General features: G+C 39.1%; 1 protein-coding gene across 1 annotated transcript; it reads right to left on the reverse strand.

Annotated features, from left to right (window-relative positions):
• Nucleotides 1–6,954: 6,954 nt before the first annotated feature.
• On the reverse strand, nt 6,955–7,896 carry LOC100993719 (olfactory receptor 8B8). Its single transcript, XM_003819941.5, has one exon. It carries the CDS (start codon nt 7,894–7,896, stop codon nt 6,955–6,957), a length of 942 nt encoding a protein of 313 aa, XP_003819989.4.
• Nucleotides 7,897–18,799: the final 10,903 nt, after the last annotated feature.

An 18,799-nucleotide genomic window follows, 5' to 3' on the forward strand; every position in this document is an offset into this window, starting at 1 on the left:
AGTTCAAGACCAGCCTTGGCAACATAGTGAGACTCCATCTCTACACAAAATTTAAAAGTCAATTAAAAAAAAAGAAAATTGCAAAAGGGAACTTAACATGATCATATCTTTGTATATATGTGTGTGTGTGTGTATGTGTGTGTATGTGTATGTGTGTGTATGTGTGTGTGTGTGTATGTGTATGTGTGTGTATGTGTGTGTGTGTGTATGTGTGTGTGTGTGTATGTGTGTGTGTGTGTGTGTGTGTGTGTGTGTATATATATATATATATATATATATAGTTTTTGCAAACTGGTCTTTGCCATCACAACTACACAGACATACCCAGAAAAATATACACCAAAATGCTAAAAGTGGTCATATTTAGGTGCCAGGATTGTGGAATTTTTTAAAGCTTTTGCTTATTGCTACATATTCCTTATGTCACATAGTCCTACAATAGTAAAACATGGCTTTTGCAAATTTAAGAAAAATAATTTTTAAAAATTAAAAAATACCACATAATTTCAGTATTTTAAGGTTTAAGGATTTATTCAAAGTGTATTTAGCATCTTCTATATCTAGCAGGCATTATCACCTGGCTGAAGTTGGGAATATAACCTCGATAAACATTTTCTAAATCCATTATTGCATAATCCATATAACAGTAGATCAGTAGGTCTCAGATATGTTTATATTACTGATCCCTAATAATAATGACTGAGCTAATGCCCAGTGCATTAAATAAGGAGAAAAATCTTCAATGTCTTTATCTTAGCATATTTTTTGACAAATTGTTTCAACTGAGAGTGAATGTAGGGACTTGTTCAGCTCAAAGGCAGCAAGAATTTGGACTTTGTACAAGGTGAAAATATATATGCATCACACGTGCTCCTTCTTGCACACCCAGACTGAGCCTTCTGGAAGGCAGCTAGTGTTGAAAGTGTGGGCGATTCTAGAGTCCTGCAGTCTAAATTCAATTCTTTACTCCACCACTGACTATCTGTGCAATCTTAGGCAAGTACCTTAACTTTTTACAGCCTCGGTTTGCCCATTTATAAAACAGGGACAATTATCTCACACATTTGTACAGGAGATTAAATGAGAACTTGTATCTCAAGTTCATAAGACAAATAAAGTCTCAAAAATGTTATTATTAGGGTTTGAAAAACTCATGTCCCTTGAATATTAAATTATTATCTATATGTCCACATTCATTCTCAGATCAGGGTAGTATGGAAAATTTTTAAAAAGGGAAGAAGCAGGAAAGGAAGGTATTGCAAAATATTACAAGAATGAAAGAAGCAAATGGGACAAGTAGTCATGTCTTTAAGGAGGCCAGACAGAATGGCATTTACAACCAAATTGTGTGGGAAAAGTCTCAGGGCTTTTTTTCTTCCACCTCAGGCTGATTTTCTTCTCATCTAGTCCAATCAGTTACTCATAGGAACTGGAAGAAGCTGTCATGTGAGGAGGTAAAAAGTGGTAAGAAAAGGGCCACAAGTGACACTTAGGAATCACTGGCTTTGGCCACAGAGTATTGGCCCATTCACAGACAGCAAGTCCATTATTTGCCCATAGACAGGTGTATTCAGAGGGACAAATACATAAATGCTATTTTACAGACATGAATGTTCTTCCATTGAATATCTGCACACAGAATGACATTAAATATAGCTCATCTCACCTTCCACTCATCTCTTAGTTGTAAATGCCATCAGTCTCTAAACAGAACCAATGCTGGGCAGGGAACGGGCAGCAAGAACCTGAAATGTACCATTTTGCCAGACAGTGATAAAGTGCTCAAAATCTGATGGTGCTATATTAAAAGGACACAGAAATCAGTGTGAAGTGGCTTCCACTGGCCAAGTCAGGGACAAATTGAGCATCAGAGTAAACAATGATGATAATGAATCATAACCAATTAGATAAAATTAGAAAGCATGAGTCCATAATGACATAAATGAATGAACAAACTGATGAGAAGAAACAGCTCTTAACAGAATGCCCACTAACAAATAAAGGAAGACTGATGGAATTAGAAAATCTTCATTTTTTAGGCATTAGAGTAATAATTGATTCAGGCAATAACTGATCATTAATAGATGCTAAAACCAAGGTGTGAAAGTTTGAAAAGGAACAAAATATTGGCATAGTCTCAAAACATCTCCCTATAATGTACTGTGAATTGCAAAAGAAAAAGTGGCAGTCTTTGCCATTCAAATGACTGAGGAACTTAGTTACAAAAAAACTCTGTATTATCAAATGTCCCAGAAGCAATTCTGGGAAGACATAAAACATACTCATTTGTGAGAATTTCTTTTTTAAAAAGGAGGAAGATTTGTTCTGAGAAAGCAGTATTGTGCCCTGCAAAGACAGCAAAGATGAATCAGGCTATGGTCTTGGTGGCTTTTTTCTAAGTATATTCATCTTTTCAAGGCGAGTGTTCAGGCAAGTATTCTGAGGAAAATGAGAGCTCCATGCGTGAATGATTCATTTTCTCATCATGCAAATTTTTCTTCTATGTGTTATCGCTGGGATATCAGTTTAAATGGAGAGTACAAAATGAATGCTCAATTGTTGATATTTTATAAAATCCTTCAAAGCCCCATGTTCAATTGAATAAAGATTTAGAGCTTAAGTCACCTATTTTATATTATGCTGTATATTTTACCATATAAAGGGGCGGAAAGTTGAGATTTACAAAACTAAGGGAGGGACTAGTTTCTACTACAGCCACCAGGTGACATGAGCCTAAAGTTGGAGATCTTGAGTGAACAGGAAGAATATGATGAGGGGACCAGGGTGATGGACATATGTTCATCAATGTGGTGAAAGAAAGGAATGTGTCGCCAGAAGGATGAAAACAGGAAAGCCTCTTTAGTAAGGCAGCTTCTAAAACTGCTAGACACTCCATTCTTGTATCCAATAAATATTTGCTAAATTCCTACTCTATATGTGCCAGACACTGTGCTAGTTATGGAGGATATAGCAAAATAGACACCGGGGACCTTGCCTGTACAACACTCACAGTCTAATTTGTGGTGGAAGTGGATATGGAAAAGTAAGCAACAGTCCCACACGGTCCAGCACTTACTAGGTTATGTGCCATGTGCTGTGAAAGCACAGAGAAGCAGCACTGAAACCCAAGAGGAAGACAGGAGGAAGATATTCCAGAAGGAGACCTCATATTTATACATTACCTCAAAGGCCAAGGGTGTCTGCCCTTCCTCTGATTAAACCGATCACCAGAAATATGGTCAAGCCAAGAAAAAGCCGTTTAAGAAATAAGGCGAGTTTATATGGAAGGAAATGTAGAAGGAAAATAAAACATTTTCAATGTTGCTCCCTGTTTTCTTTATCGATCCAGATACAAGTCATTGATGAAATAAAGTAGGAGGAAAAAAGATGTAAAAAGGAGGAGACAATAATATAAACACTATCATCACCAAAACTAAAAGTAACATGTTCCTATGAGCAGTGCCCTGACTAGGACAGAACCTGGCCAAGAGTGGATTTTCCAGATATGTTTATTCTGGTAATGAGAGTGCACATTGAGTTAAACTTTCAAGAAGGATTTTTGCAACCAAATTCAAGAATCTTGGGCAATTCATTCAGTCTCTGTCTAGGAATGTATCCAAAGTATGGGGAAAACTCAAAGAGTTGCTGAGTAAGTGTGTTAAACAAGTATTATTTATAATTTGGAAAAATGGAAATAACCTAATGTATAGTAGTAGAAAATTGTTAATTACATTTAATACATCCATAGGATGGAATTTTGTGCAATCATGAAAATTGAGTTGGAGGCAATAGATCAGAACGAACACATTCTTGCTGTGGGCTGTGTCTTTCTTGGGGTGTACACTTTTTCAGCCAGAGCTAAAGCTCCCTGTTTTCACACATTACTTTCTCTCCCCCCACTTTTTTCCTAACCACAACCCTTCATATACATTTGTAGGCTTTTCTCTCCATTTATTTATCTTAGTAACAAACCCTAATTCATTCCTCTTCTAATTAATTTTCATACTGGATATATTTCAAAGTAGGTTTTCATGACTTTGGAAACAAATTAAAAAACTGTGTGTATGTATGTGCAGGCACACACAACTTGTACATGCAGTGACTATGTAAAAATATACAGCTAACAGGCAACGATGATAACCCCTAGAAAAGAAGAGGACTGCATGACAAGAAAACTGAAGTAAAAGGAGGCTTCCTTTCACTGATTATTCTTTGGTACTAGTTTTAATATCATAAACATTGTCTTAGTCTGTTCAGCCCACTGTAACAAAACTACACACCAGGTGGCTTTTAAACAGCAGGAATTTATTTCTCATGGTTCCAGAGGCTGAGAAGTCCAAGATTAAGGCAGCAGCAGATTCCGTGTCTGGTGAGAGCCCACTTTCTGCCTCATAGACAGAGCCTTCTTGTTTTGTTCTTACATGGTAGAAGAGGTGGGGGAGGTCTCTCTCAGACTTTGTGTGTGTGTGTATGTGTGTGTGTGTGTGTGCGTGCTGGGATTACAGGCGTGAGCCACCGCACCCAGCCTCAGGACTCTTTTATAAGGACACTAACCTCATTCATGAGGGCCCCACCCTCATTACCTAATCACCTCCCAAAGGCCCCACCTCCTTTCAACATCCGTCATTTCAAAATCTGATTCTGAGGGGACACAAGTGTTCAGCCTATAGCAAATGTATTATCTGGTCAATATATAAATAAATATATCTTGTAAATGGAATATAGAAATAATCTGATAGAACATGATCATTTTCATATAAGCAAGCATAGACCCAGAAAAATGAAGCAATTGTCCCAAGGTCACATAATAAATTAGTGCAAGTGCTGATATTAAAAGGAAAAGGATCTGGCAGGGACAGAAACAAATTTACCGAGAATCTGGCATCTAATTCACTTAATACTCCTGAGAAAAACGTTTTTAAAGATGAAGAAATTGATGCTCAGAGACATCATGTAATGCTAAAGGCAACACAGCTGAGGAGAAGCTCAGGTTCAAATTTGATTCTACCATCCAACTCTCTGGGCTCTGCTCTTTTTGAGTCTTTATGCTGCTCTGCCCCTCTCAATCCCATAGTCAGCTAAATTCTGTGTTGTTTATCTAGTCCATGCTGTCCAAGACACAATCCCTCATTCTTTTGAATTCACCCTTATTAATCTGCACCATCCCAAAGGGCAACACTCTACATCCATCCAAACTTTACTTTTTCTAAATAGAAGAGAATCTTCCTAAAGAGAGACTCGTAAGTCAACACATTTTCACAGCATTTCAAATATCATTGTTTCACAAAGAAATCTACTATTTATAATCTTTTTAAACTGAAAAGCTACTCTACCTTCCTTTATACAGTACCATTAGGCTGTGGGCTTATAAACCTGAGCCATATCATTTCTCCCACCCTTTATTGGAAGGTGCAGCAGTCAGGGCTTCTGCAAAAATCAGATGATCCACATAAATACAGTAATTGAAAATACAATAAAGAAACTATCTGCATTTGTTTAAGCAAAAGTGGTTGAGAGAAACCACAAAGAGATGGTCAAGCTCTCTGGGTTAGCAACAGCAGGGAGACATTATCACTCCTTGGCATGAAGAGACGAGGGAGGGGGCAGTTATTATAACCCAGTAAGAAATGAGGCATTCAGTTACTGCCACTGTTGCCCAGCTAGGAGGAAGTCAGGGAAATAAATAGCATAATATCACACTCCTCCTACCCTCTGATTTCCTCTGCTGATGTTGCCATTGGTCTAACCCAACTGAAACCAGAGGGCAAGGGGACCGGTTAAGGAATACCTCCCAGGATTCGGCGTGAGGTGCCAAGGGGCAGAAAGTTGATCTGTGAAACCATGCAAAAAGTACCCCACATGGTTTCTGCTGCATGCAGCATTATACCATTCAGTGGTCATTCCCTCCACTGACTGACTGCTGTGTGGATCTCACCTGACTACTGACTTGTAACACAAGGCTCTCTGTGGTTCTGAAATATTCTCCAGATCCATAACTGACCACCCTAGGCGGTGGACTTCTCCATCTTGAAGTTTTTTTGTTGTTGTTGTTGTTTAGATGGAGTCTTGCTCCATTGCCCAGGCTGGAGTGCAGTGGCATGATCTTGGCTCGCTGCAACCTCCACCTCCTGGGTTCAAGCGATTTTCCTCCCTCAGTCTCCTGAGTAGCTGAGAGTACATGCATGAGCCACTGCATTTGTCCCCCATCTTGACTTTTGAAAACAGGGCAATGATTGTATGTGATTGCATGTGAAATAATTCCCAAATTCTGTTCTTCATAACCTTGACATTTTCTATAAGTTCTTCCACCCAGCATCACTAAAACCCTTCAAGTCCAAGTCCCTGAAGCTCCACCCCACTGTCTTAAGAGGTACCATACATGCTGCTCCCTGGGTCCTAACACACTTCCCCTGCACCTTCTTCAAAATGCTTCAAGAATTTCCCTGGTCATTTGGCCAAGGCCATCTCAACAAAAAATTCTATATACTTCCTACCTACTTGCAAAAATGCGACATTTAAAATTAGCCTTTGAAAAGTTGCATGTAATTTCTGAGGACAGAATCAGATTTTAACATCCTAGGCCAGCTCACATTTGAAATGAAATCTTCCAGAGGCTGAGGGAGGAAGAAAGTGAGCCATAATGAAAAGCAGCCAGTACTGGAAATAAAGAGCCTGGATTTTAGTCGCAGTTCCACTGCTGAGCAGCTGAGCGACCTCGGGGAAGGTACATAAGCTTGAGTCTATCCTCAGAAATAGCGGGGAACTGAGTGAAATGATCCTCAAGACTTACTGTGTGAGTATTCAAAGCTCTTAAGAATATTTGTAAATTAAAGAACCCTTAAAATGGGGATGATGAACCTGTTTGAGGAAAAATTATATTTCTTCCATGTAACCAATGGAGTCCAAATCACTTATGGGAGAAACAGTGTTTCTTTCCTGAGCATTGCCCTTTTCTCAGGAGAATGCATTTTTGTTCAAGATTTTCTTTAGAGCAACTTTGACGTCCTTATTCCTCAGGCTATAAATTAATGGGTTGAGCATGGGCACCACAGTGGTATAGAATAGGGAAGACACCTTGCCCTGGTTCATAGCTAAAAGAGAAAAGGGTTCGAGATACATGAATGCTCCTGACCCAAAGAACAGAGAAACTGCAATTATGTGGGAGCTGCAGGTGCTGAAGGCTTTGGACCTGCCCTCTGTGGAATCAATGTGGAAGATGCTGGAGAGAATGAGAGCATAGGAAATGAAGATGGTGACTGTGGGCACACCAATATCAATGCCCACAACAACAAACACTACAAGCTCATTCACATAGGTGCTGGTGCAAGCACACTCGAGAAGGGGAAGGATGTCACACATGTAGTGGTTGACAAGGTTATTGGCACAGAAGGTCACACCCATCATGCACGCTGTGTGGGCCATGGCCCCAGCAAACCCCATCCCATAGACACCCAACAAAAGGAGAAAACACACCTGGGGAGACATGGTGACCATGTACAACAGTGGGTTACAGATGGCCACATAGCAGTCATACGCCATTGCTGACGGGATGAAGGACTCAGAGACAACAAAGAAAAGAAAGAAGAAGAGCTGAGTCATACACCCTGCGTAGGAGATGCTGTTCTTCTTTAAGACAAAGCTCATCAGCATTTTGGGAGTGATAACACTGGAATAGCAGAAATCTATGAAGGACAAGTTATAGAGGAAGAAGTACATAGGGGTGTGCAAGTGAGAGTTGAGCCTTATCATGGTTATCAAGCCCAGGTTCCCCACCACAGTGACCACGTAGAAGCCTAGAAACAGGAAGAAGAGGGGAATCTGGACTCCCGGTTGGTCAGTTAAGCCTGCGAGGATAAACTGTGTCACCAAGGAGGAATTCTCAGCAGCCATTGTCATTTAAGGCATTCTGTGGGGACAAGGGAAAAAGTTATTTAGAGAGAGAGAGAGAGACCACTGCTGCCCTCCCAGTCATCCTTCCTTCCTTCTTGAGAATAGGAGGCACACAGAGAGTTTTGAACTTCAGCAGAGGGGGCTTTGCTGCGGCTCCCTCTGGAGCAAGCCCCGCCTCCATGGCCAGGGCAGGTGCTGCTGGCAAGGCCTCCCATCTTTACTTTGATCCCTTTGTTGCGCCCTTTCAACTCCAGTTTCTACTTAAGTTTACAGAAACTGGGGCCAGTCTCCAGGAAGAGTCCTCTTAGAGGCCGGACCCAGCCCACCTGTGCCTGGAGAGTTAGGGTTAGGGTCATCCTGGACAGAGCAGAAGGGTGAAGTGGACTTTCCCAGAGCTTTAGTACCTGAGACTGGGGACTCAGGAAAAGTTCGGACTGCTCATCCGGATTCAGCCTCTCATCCTCTTCAGCCCAGAGTTTCAGTGATGTACCCTTAGGTCCAGCTCTTATCTTCACTTGTTCAGACAGATTGGCTGCGGAGCTATCACAGATGAAAGACTAAGCACCAGCCCGATGAAAGACTAAGCACCAGCCCGCTAGGCCCTATCCCGATGGCAGCACTGGAGCCTCGGCTTCCTCAGAACCCTTTCTGAGCTACAGTACGTGACATCTGATGGAGGCTGTGCCCTGAGGCCTTTCTCCAGCTTGCAGAAAGGCGACAGCATCCTTACCATTATCAGTGACAGCCAATGACAGGAGACTGAGCAGTTTTATTCTGAGTTTGGATATCTGGGGAACTGATTAGAAGTAGAGCAGCAGAAGTTCCCCTGGGATCACAGCCCTGGATATAACAAAGTTGTGCTCATACCCTTGATAATATTTGAATGGGCTTTTAGAAACATGAAAATATTTGTTCAATTAACATCTACTCAGAAATACACAAAGCATTGTGCAAAAACAATAATTTACCATTTATTGAGCACTTAATGTATACCTAATGCTTTTTTTATCCTAGCATTATGCACTGACCTCAGCATGCCAGGATCCAATACCATTTTTCATATAATGCTTCATTTTAATTCTACCCCAAATTCTATGAGCTGGGTTTTATCACCCTCATTTTAGAGATGAAGTAACTCCCCAAATGTTAAGTTACAAAGGCCATATTAAAACTAGGTCCATCTTACTCCAGATTTGGTGTTCTTAATAACTGAGTTTAACACCTCTCTGTAGAAGATAATGAAGTATGTAAAGCCCAGTTCTTGCCTTCAAGACTCTGACCATGTCTTGAAAAAGACACTAGAACACACATAACTAAGTAAAAGCATGTGATAAGATCCAGAAAAGGCAAAAACAAAACGTTATGCCACTCTGATGGAGGACATTCAACCTATCACTTATATTTCAGTTCATTGCTGAGCTGCACAATACCCAGTCCAGAAGACAAACCAACCTGTCTTTTCTTGGAATTTGAGCTTGACAGTAAAAATCAATCTCGATTGGTTAAGAGTTTTTTCCAAAATTGCTAACTTGTTGGGATTCCCCTAGATGGCCCCTGTCCTCTATCGTTGTTCTTTCCAGTGTTATTTTCAGCTTTCCTCAGGCTCTCATCCCCTCATCGTGAGCCTGAAGGCCTTGTAGCTTGATTCTCCTTCTTCCCATGGGATATTTGCTTTCTCGTTTTGCTTGCTTTGTTCTTTTCATAACTCCCCTCTCTCGTGACAAAAGTCATCCCTTCTGTGTTCTAGCCTCTCAGAGCCTTGCTTGAGCTCAGTGACAGCTAGTTATCATTCTTGGAGTCCCATAAATTTGAATCAATATTTAAAAATCATCTAATCCTGTGGTTCATAAACCTGGCTGTGCAAATGAATTAGATAACTATATGCTTATTAAAAGTACAGATCCTGCTGCCCCAAGCCAGGCATCATAAATTAGAATCTCCAGGGGTGGGATTTTATAACTTGTATTTCTCACCCTATTGATCTGGATATTTAGACAGGTTTCACCCTATTGATCTGGATGTTTAGGCAGGTTTGGGATTCAGTGCCCTAATACTCTATCTACCCTACGTTTTCTAGACAGGAAAATTGAAGTCCACCAGTCAGAGTTGGTTGGTGGTGGAGTCCAGAATAAAACTTGTGTCTCCAGTCTTTCCAGTTACATTGTCTGGAGGAAGTTCACCTGGCCTTTAGTTTGGCTGGAATTTAGAGTACAGGGAGGGATATAGTTGTGCATCAACCCTGGAATAGCATCCCAGGTTCCTACTGTGGAGAGACTTGAACGTCATGACAGGAATTACGTATGCAATGTGAATCCATGGAATATATTGAATATGAGAGTGACATGGTCAGAGTTGTGGGGAGGGAGGCCAATTAGTCTATTGGGCTACTGGGTGTTGATGACTTGATGCCATGTTCCCCCCAAATGCTATGTTTAATGTGTAATTCAGACACGATGCCATAGCTCAAAGCACCAGCAATAAGATAAAGGATGAATTTTCAAAACAAGTAGCAGGTAAATGGAGCAAAAGGCCTTTCTAAGCTTTTTAGCACATGACAAGTCACATAACGCTGGCCCTGTCTTCTAGCTGTGTTGTTCTCTGCCTACTATCCTGAATATTTTCACCAGGCCTGAGTTCAGGTCCCATCACCAAGCTCTCTGTGTTGCACATGTTTTATGCCTCATTTTATATTACTCAGCCTATCTTTTGGGCTTCTGCTGTTGCTGTGGCAGTGAGCTGCATCCAGCTATAGCCCAATAACAATGTTTCTTGACTACACTACGTATCCCCTCCTTTCAGCCCTAGGACATCTCTGCCACCACAAAGTGGTACATCTGAGAATCCATTCAGCCATTATGGTGCACGTGCTGATCTGTAAGCGTGAAGGAATTAACACCCCTGGGTGCCAGTGGGTAAATGTCTCCCTTTTCTGTATCTCCAGTGGTTCATTCTTCTTAGTACATCGAAAGATCTCAGAGGAACTAATCCTAAATTCCCCATTAAGGTAACATATAACAGAACCTTTTATTGGTTTTCTATACTTCCCTGTTTTTCTCTCTCTCTTTTCCCTGGGATGACTTCCAAAAGTAAGCTATCTGCATATATGGCCTTGTCCCCAGCACAGCTTTTTATGGAAATCCCAGCTAAGGTACTCCTAAAACAGTATTCGGATCAGGTTTCAACAAAATGTTCCTTACTCCACCTGGGAGGAAGCATCCTCACCCAAGGCTCTTTGATTCCAGGACAAGAAACTAAATATGCATCAGTAAATTCATCAAGGACCTGAAATTATTCAGTACCATGTTTCAGAGAATTTTTATGTCTTGAGCATGCCCTATCAAAACACCTAAATGCCAGAAGGAGTAATCTCAATTATCGGCTCATACCTTAATAGGGATTAGCCACGACAAATCCTACAGTACTTTGTTCTTAGATCTCTTGCAGCTCTACTCACAATGTATTACTGTCCTATCCCTCCGTGAACTATAATGATGCTAGAAACATTGTAGTTTTATTCACTTTTATATCTTTGAATCATATAGCTCACAAAATGTTCATTAATCTCTAATTCTCAATCTCCTCATCTATAAAATTGGGATGATGGTGATAATTCACAGTGTCGTCGTTGTGAGAGTTAAATTAAATCATGAAAGTGGAAGAGCCGAGAAGAGTGGTTGACAAAAGAAAGAGCCCTGATAAATGCTGTAGAAAATAGACATAAAACAAATATGAAATGCATATATCCTAGGGATGGCATGAGGGAAGGAAAAATCTTGCTTAAAGCTGAATGATCCTGAAAGAGACAAGAGAGGGTCTGCCATAGGGCAGAGGAGACAGCTGACAAGAGTGAGAAGAGCCTGGGAACAATACACTCTTCAAACTTTAAGGCCTGTCTCTCCAACATAACCCAATCCACAGACAACATCAGGCCCTTGAGTATATTACCCTGTCCCTACTTCCTGTCCTACCACCAATGCCTATTTTTCAAATATCCACATTCTATCACACCACAAAAGCCGAATTCCAAAATCAGGTAAGGGTTTCTTTACAGCCTCCCATTTCCTCTTCCTATACCCATCTCTAGTCTCCTAATCTCAGCAAAAATTCCTCTTCCCCAACATTCACAGTCTTAGTGCTTACTTTCCTTCAATTCTCTGTCAAAACTAAGTTTTCAAGAAGAATCTCACAAATTCATCAGCACACAGTCTACTAAAACTTGCTGGGGACAATCCACATTCTTCACCCTCTTCCAGGTATTTCTTAAAATGAAGACAAAGTCTTTAGCAAAAAAAAAAAATAGATCTCTAGTTATGAAATTTCAAACAGCACTCAGTTAATGAGAGGTACATTTTGGTCAGGATAAGGCAGCTGAAGTGGTGGCTTCACAATTAGAGCCCCATTGGCAGCTGTCTGACCTCCATGCAGCAAGCTAATTACCACCCTTCTCCCAGTCCTGTGTGTGTAGTGGGTGTGTGTGCGTGCACACGTGTGTGTGTTTTGTGTATAAGTGCTGGGTAACATTTGAACATACCTCAGAGCTTGCTCCTCTGCCACATGTGGAATGTATTTTAGTCACTGCTCAGAAACAAGATGCCTCAAGTCTAACTCTTATACCTAGAAATTTGCCACTCCCTCAGTGATTATGAGAAACCTCAATCCTTGCTCTCATTCCCACTGTAGTCAACTCACAATTTAAGAAAATAAGTCATTATTACAAGCATGAAATGAGTCCCACAGGAAAGGTGCTCCTTAGGGCACAGAAAGCAAGACTCCGGCTTCATTAAAAGTTGACTTTTCTGTGGGAGCCTTAGAGGATTCTTGTTTGGATGGTAGAACAACCAAGAAAAGTTCTTCTGGAGGTATGTCATTTTAAAGCCTGTTGCCATGGAAACTACGCTTCAAAATCCTCTCAACTGGGGCTTTACTAAAGTCTTGTTGCCTGAGGAGCAGATGAAGCCCAAGCAGGAAGCAGTGTAGGAAGAACTATTCTTAACTCTGTTCCTTTTGTTGCAGAACTGCCCTCCTTCCAAAACTTGAATTTCTGTATAGTGCTTCTTTGTTTTATTTATTTCTATTTTTTCCTAACTTTTCAAAATTACATTCTAATTTGTGTGATTTCATATGTGACACATGAATATGAATCAATACAATGTTTCTCACACACACGCATTAACCCTCAGACTTCTGGTGGCACAAGGTTGGACCCAACTGGAGCAACCATCACAACATACCAAGAAGACCAAGTACAAGTTTCATAAGAAATTACAGAACCTGATCAGAGAAAAAAGATGGCAACTGAAAGGTCTTCATTTGAAATGGCCTTCATTCACTCCTGAGAAAGCAATATCAGCAGTAATCTGTTTCTGCATTATACTTAATCTGACTTTACTTTTATTATTTTCAACTCGTTGATATACAAATCTATGCATAAATTATATATGTATTTAATATAGAATTCTAGAGTTAGATGGGACCTTGCAGGTCTATGTTGGGGAATAATTACCATGTATAAACACATATGTACCAACCACTGTGCAGGAAGTTTTATATACATTATGTCATTTGTAGAAAATGAGTAATCTGCACAAAGTGCAAAGCTGACATTTTAAAAAATATCATCCAATCATATTTTAGTATCATTAGTATTAAGAATACTAATACTAGTACTAATATGTTATACTTTGTAAGTGCTGACCATGTGCTAGGAACTATCCTAAATGCTTTACACATATTAATGCCATTAGTTTTCACGAGTTATATTAAATGGTTACTTTTATTATCCTACTCTGCACAAGAACATTTCCTTGAATTAAAAAAATCAAACCTGTTTATCTGTTAGTTGGGACAACCTTGTCTCTTTAGGCCTCAAGTATTTGTAGTGATAGAGGATTAATAAATTTGCTAGATTAATGGTTATAAAGGAAGAATCGAGAGGGAAGACCAAGTGTCAAAGGTTACTAAAGTCTCAACCCCAGGGCCTAGAAATAAGGAAGTAAAGAGATAAATAAAGAGGTAGAATTTAGACCTGACTTTCATGTGCTGAAAGTACATGTAAGAGCAAATGGTCAGTAGTGAGTCATCAGCATGAGATCAGAGCTGAGGAAAAGATATCAAGACACATATTGAGAAGTCATGTAAATAAAAGTGATTGCAGAAACTACAAGTTAAGGGTAAAGGGTGGAACCATATAATTATCGATGATCAATAAAAGGGAAGGAGAAAACTGTTAGTAAATTTGTCAGAGAAGGCAAATATGGTACCCTGAGCAGGCTTTGTAGCAAAATGACCTGGGATCTCCTTAGGTCTCCCACTAGCCAAGCGAGCTTACGCTATTTGGACTTCAGTAACTACATCTGAAATCAGATATGTTAGCACCTAGCATACAAGATTGTGTGAGGATCAACTATCATAGTGTTCAATAAGTAGCTTCGAATTAACAAAGTGTTATAGACTTACTGAAGTATTATTACTACACATCTTTTTTATCCACTTAGTCTAATTTATCCTGCTTTAGGAGTTACTTACCCCAGCCACAATTATGTTATAAGCTACTAAAGATAAGATCATATGTTCGGAGCTGGGGGCTATGCCTGTAATTTCAACAACTAAGGAGGCTAAGGCAGGATGATCATTTGAGGCTAGGAGTTTGAGACCAGCCTGGGAAAAATAGAGAGACTTTGTCTCTTAAAAGTAAATAAATAAATAGCCAGGGGTGGTGGCACACATCTGTAGAGGCAACTACTTGGAAGGCTAAGGCAGGAGGATCTCTTGAGCCCAGGAGTTGAAGGCTGCAGTGAGCTATGATTACACCACTGCATTCCAACCAGGGTGACAGAGCGACACCCTGTCTCTAGAAAAAAAAAAAATCATATCTAGTTTAAAAATCTAGTCAGAGCAAGATGGCTGATTAGAGATACCTGACTGTCATCTCTCCCACAAGAAAAGACCAAGACAATGAATAAACAGCCAAGACTAGACTGGAGTGTCAATGTGAGAGCACCAGAATGCAGCAAGGGAGTGGAGATGCATCTGTGATGATGGAAAATCCAAGAAGGCAGACTCTGCATCCATGTCTCCCCATTCCAGATCAGACTGGCCCAGAAACAGGAGGGACTTCTCATTACAGGGAAAATACATACTCCCAGGCCAGCAAAGCAGCTGTGTACCTATGTGCTGGACCTGAGAAAGAGCCCTGGGAACCAACCATAGGCCAGCCAAGCAGACTTGTGCCCACATCACAGGCCTAAGAAACAGTCTCATGAGCTGCCCCTGGTAGACACACTCCCAGGCTGAATGAGCAGCTGTACACCCATGTCTTGAGCTGGAGGAAGAGCCCTGTGGGCCACCCCCAGCAAACACACACACCACAGCTGAGAAGCCACGTGACTGTGTCTGGGGCCTGAGAAACACCCCTGTGGGCTACCTCTGGCAGACATGTCACCAAGCTGGCCAAGCAACCACATTCCCATGCAGCCAAGAGTAACAGCCCCATGGCCTCAACTGCAGCAAGGTAGACCCTGAGTTAGTTGGCCCACCAAGTGCATGCACATGTCCCTAACCTGAGAAACAGCCCAGCAAGCCCACCCCTGGCAAAGCTGTACCACCACTGCCATAAACTCTCTCAGTCTAGGCTACCAAGAAACTCACAAATGCCACTAGTGTGGATTACAGCTGAAGAAACTACACAGAAACCACACTATTGGGCTTACCTAGAACCAAGACCAACACATTCCACTGAACCAACACCCCAAGACTCATTTATAAGAAACTATACAGAGACTACACTATTGGGTTTACCTAGAACCAAGGTCAACACATTCCACTGAACTGTCACCCCAAGACTCATTTAAACAAATAAGACTTTTCCTAAGAAACCTACTACATAAAATTGGAAAAGGTGACTTTTCCACCAGATAAGTAGAAATCAACACAGGGACATATCAGCAATAAAAAAGCAGGAAAACACGTCACCTCTAAAAGAAGATAAGAATTTGTTAGTAACAGACCCTAATCATAATGTATAAACTTCCAGAAAAAGAATTTAAAATAATTCTCCTAAGGAAACTCACCGAGATATAAGAGAATACATCTAGACAATTCAACAAATCTGTGAAAATGATTCATGATTTAAATTAGAAATTCAACAGTGAGACAGATATTATGAAAGAACCAAACAGAAAACCTAGAGCTGAAAAATTCATAAATAAAATAAAAAAACACAATTAAGACCTTCAGTCACAGACTAGACCAAACAGAAAAAAGAATCTCTGAACTTGAAGACAAGTATTTGAAAAAACACAGGCAGACAAAAAAAAAAGAATCAAAGGATTTATGTAACATCATTAACCAAACAAATGTCCATGTTATGGGTATTTCAGAAGGAGAAGAAAGGTAAAAATATGAGGAAGTCATATTTGATAAGATAATATCAGAAAATCTCCCCAGTCTTGGCAGATAAATGGACATCCAGTTTCAGAAATCTTAAAGAACCCCAGATATATTTAACCCAAACAGATCCTCTCTCAAGTACATTATAGTCAAATTGTCAAAAGTCAAAGATGAAGAAAGAATTTTAAAAGCAGCAAGATAAAAGTATCAAGTTACATATAAGAAAATATCCATAGGCCTAACAGTGAATTTCTCAGCAGAAACTTTGTGAGCCAACAGAGAATGGGATAATATATACAAAGTACTGAAAGAAATAAAACTGGCATCCAATAATATTATACCAGCAAAGCTATCCTTCAGAAATGAAGGAGAAATAAAATATTTCACAGACAAGCAAAAACTAAGGGAATCCATCACCACTAGACCAGCCTTACAAGAAATGCTCTAGGGAATCTTACATCTGTAAGTGAAAAGATGATAACCACCATCATAAAAACAGGCAAAACTATACAGCTGGTACACAAAGGAAGGAATCAAACCTTATCATTACAGAAAATCACTCAACTGCAAAAATAAGAGAGGAAGTAAAGAACAAACATTATATTAAATAATGGAAAACAATTACTAAAATGACCATAATAAGTCCTTATCTATCAACAATAACCTTGAATGTAAATGGATTAAATTCCCCCATTTAAAAGATAAAGACTGACTGAACAATATTTTTTTAAAAGAAGACCCAACTATATGATGCCTACAAGAAACTCATCTTGCCCATAAAGACATACACAGATGGAAAGTAAAGGGATTGAAAAGAATAGTCCACGCTAACAAAATACAAAAGCAAACAGGTGTAGCTATACTTAGATAAAACAGACTTCAGATTAAGAGATAAAAAGGAAACAATGAAAGCCATTCAGTAATAATAAAGGGATCAATTCAACAAGAGAATATAATAATTGTAAAAATATATGCACCCAACACCTGAGCATTCAGATATATAAAGCAAATATTATTAGATCTAAAGAGAAAGAAAGACTCCAATTAAATAATAGTTGGACACTTCAACACCATACTCTCAGCATTGGGCAGATCATCTAGACAGAAAATCAACCAAAAAAAAGTCAGATTTTAATAGCACATTAAACTAAAAGGACCTAATGCATTTACAAAATATTTCACTCAACAGCTAGAGAATACACATTTATTTCATCAGCATGTGGAACATTTTCCAGGATTAACCATATGTTAGGACACAAAACAAGTTTCAACAATTATAAAAAATTAAAATAATATTAAATACCTTCTCAGATTACAATGGAATAAAACTAGACATTAATAACAAAAGGAACATTCGAAACTGTATAAATAACTATAAATTAAACAACATGCTCCTGAATGATCAATGGGCAAAGGAAGAAATTAAGAAGAAATTTTATAATTTTTTGAAACAAATGAAAATAGAAACACAACATACCAAAACCTATGGGACACAGCAAAAGCAGTATTAAGAGACAAGTGTATAGCAATAAATGCTTACATTAAAAAACTACAACAATTTTTAAATAAACAACCTAATAATTCCCCAAAAAGAACTAGAAAGGCAAGAACAAACCAAATCTAAAATTAGTAGAAGAAAATAAAGATTAGAACAGAAATAAATACAATTGAGACTAAAATATTAAAAAATCAACAAACAGCTGTTTTTTTAAAAAAAAACAAAATTGACATACTATTAGCTCTACTAATAAAAAAGAAGCAACTCCAAAATAAATAAAATTAGAAATTAAAGAGGAGATGTCACAACAAATACCGCAGAAATATAAAGGCTCATTAGAGACTATAGTGCAAAGTATACACCAATAAATTTGAAGACCTAGAGGAAATGCAGAAATTCCTGGACACATATAACCTACAAAGATTGAACTAGGAGGAAACAGAAAACCTAAACAGACCAATGACAAGTTGTCCCAGGAATGCAAGAATGGTTTAATATACACAAATCAATAAACATCATACATCACATCAATAGAATGAAGGACAAAAACCACATAATCATCTCAATACATGTAGAAAAAAACTATTGATAACATTCAACGTTCCTGCATGATAAAAACTCTTAATAAATTGGATATAGAAGGAAAGTATCTCAACATAATAGAGGCCGTATATCCCAAACCCACAGCTAACATCTTACTGAACAGGGAAAATTTTAAAGTTTTTTCTCAATAACTAGACCAAGACAATGATGCCCAACTCTCACCACTCTCATTCAACATTGTACTGGAAGTCCTAGCCAGAGCAATAATGCAAGAAAAAGAAATAAAAGACATCCACATTGCAAAGGAAGAAGTCAAATTGTCCTTTTTTGTAGATGACATATGTATATATAGAAAAGACTCTACTAAAATAACTCTTCTAACTTATAAACAAATTCAGTAATGTTACAGGGTACAAAATTAATCAATAAAACTCAGCAGTGTTTTTATACACAATGAACTACCTGAAAAAGAAATCAAGA

This window comes from Pan paniscus, chromosome 9 (genome assembly GCF_029289425.2).
Source record: "Pan paniscus chromosome 9, NHGRI_mPanPan1-v2.0_pri, whole genome shotgun sequence".
NCBI classification, from domain to species: Eukaryota; Metazoa; Chordata; class Mammalia; order Primates; family Hominidae; genus Pan; species Pan paniscus.

What these genes read in the sequence shown, in the direction of transcription:
- LOC100993719 (XM_003819941.5), bottom strand. Translation starts at nt 7,896, where the DNA reads ATGACAATGGCTGCTGAGAATTCCTCCTTGGTGACACAGTTTATCCTC.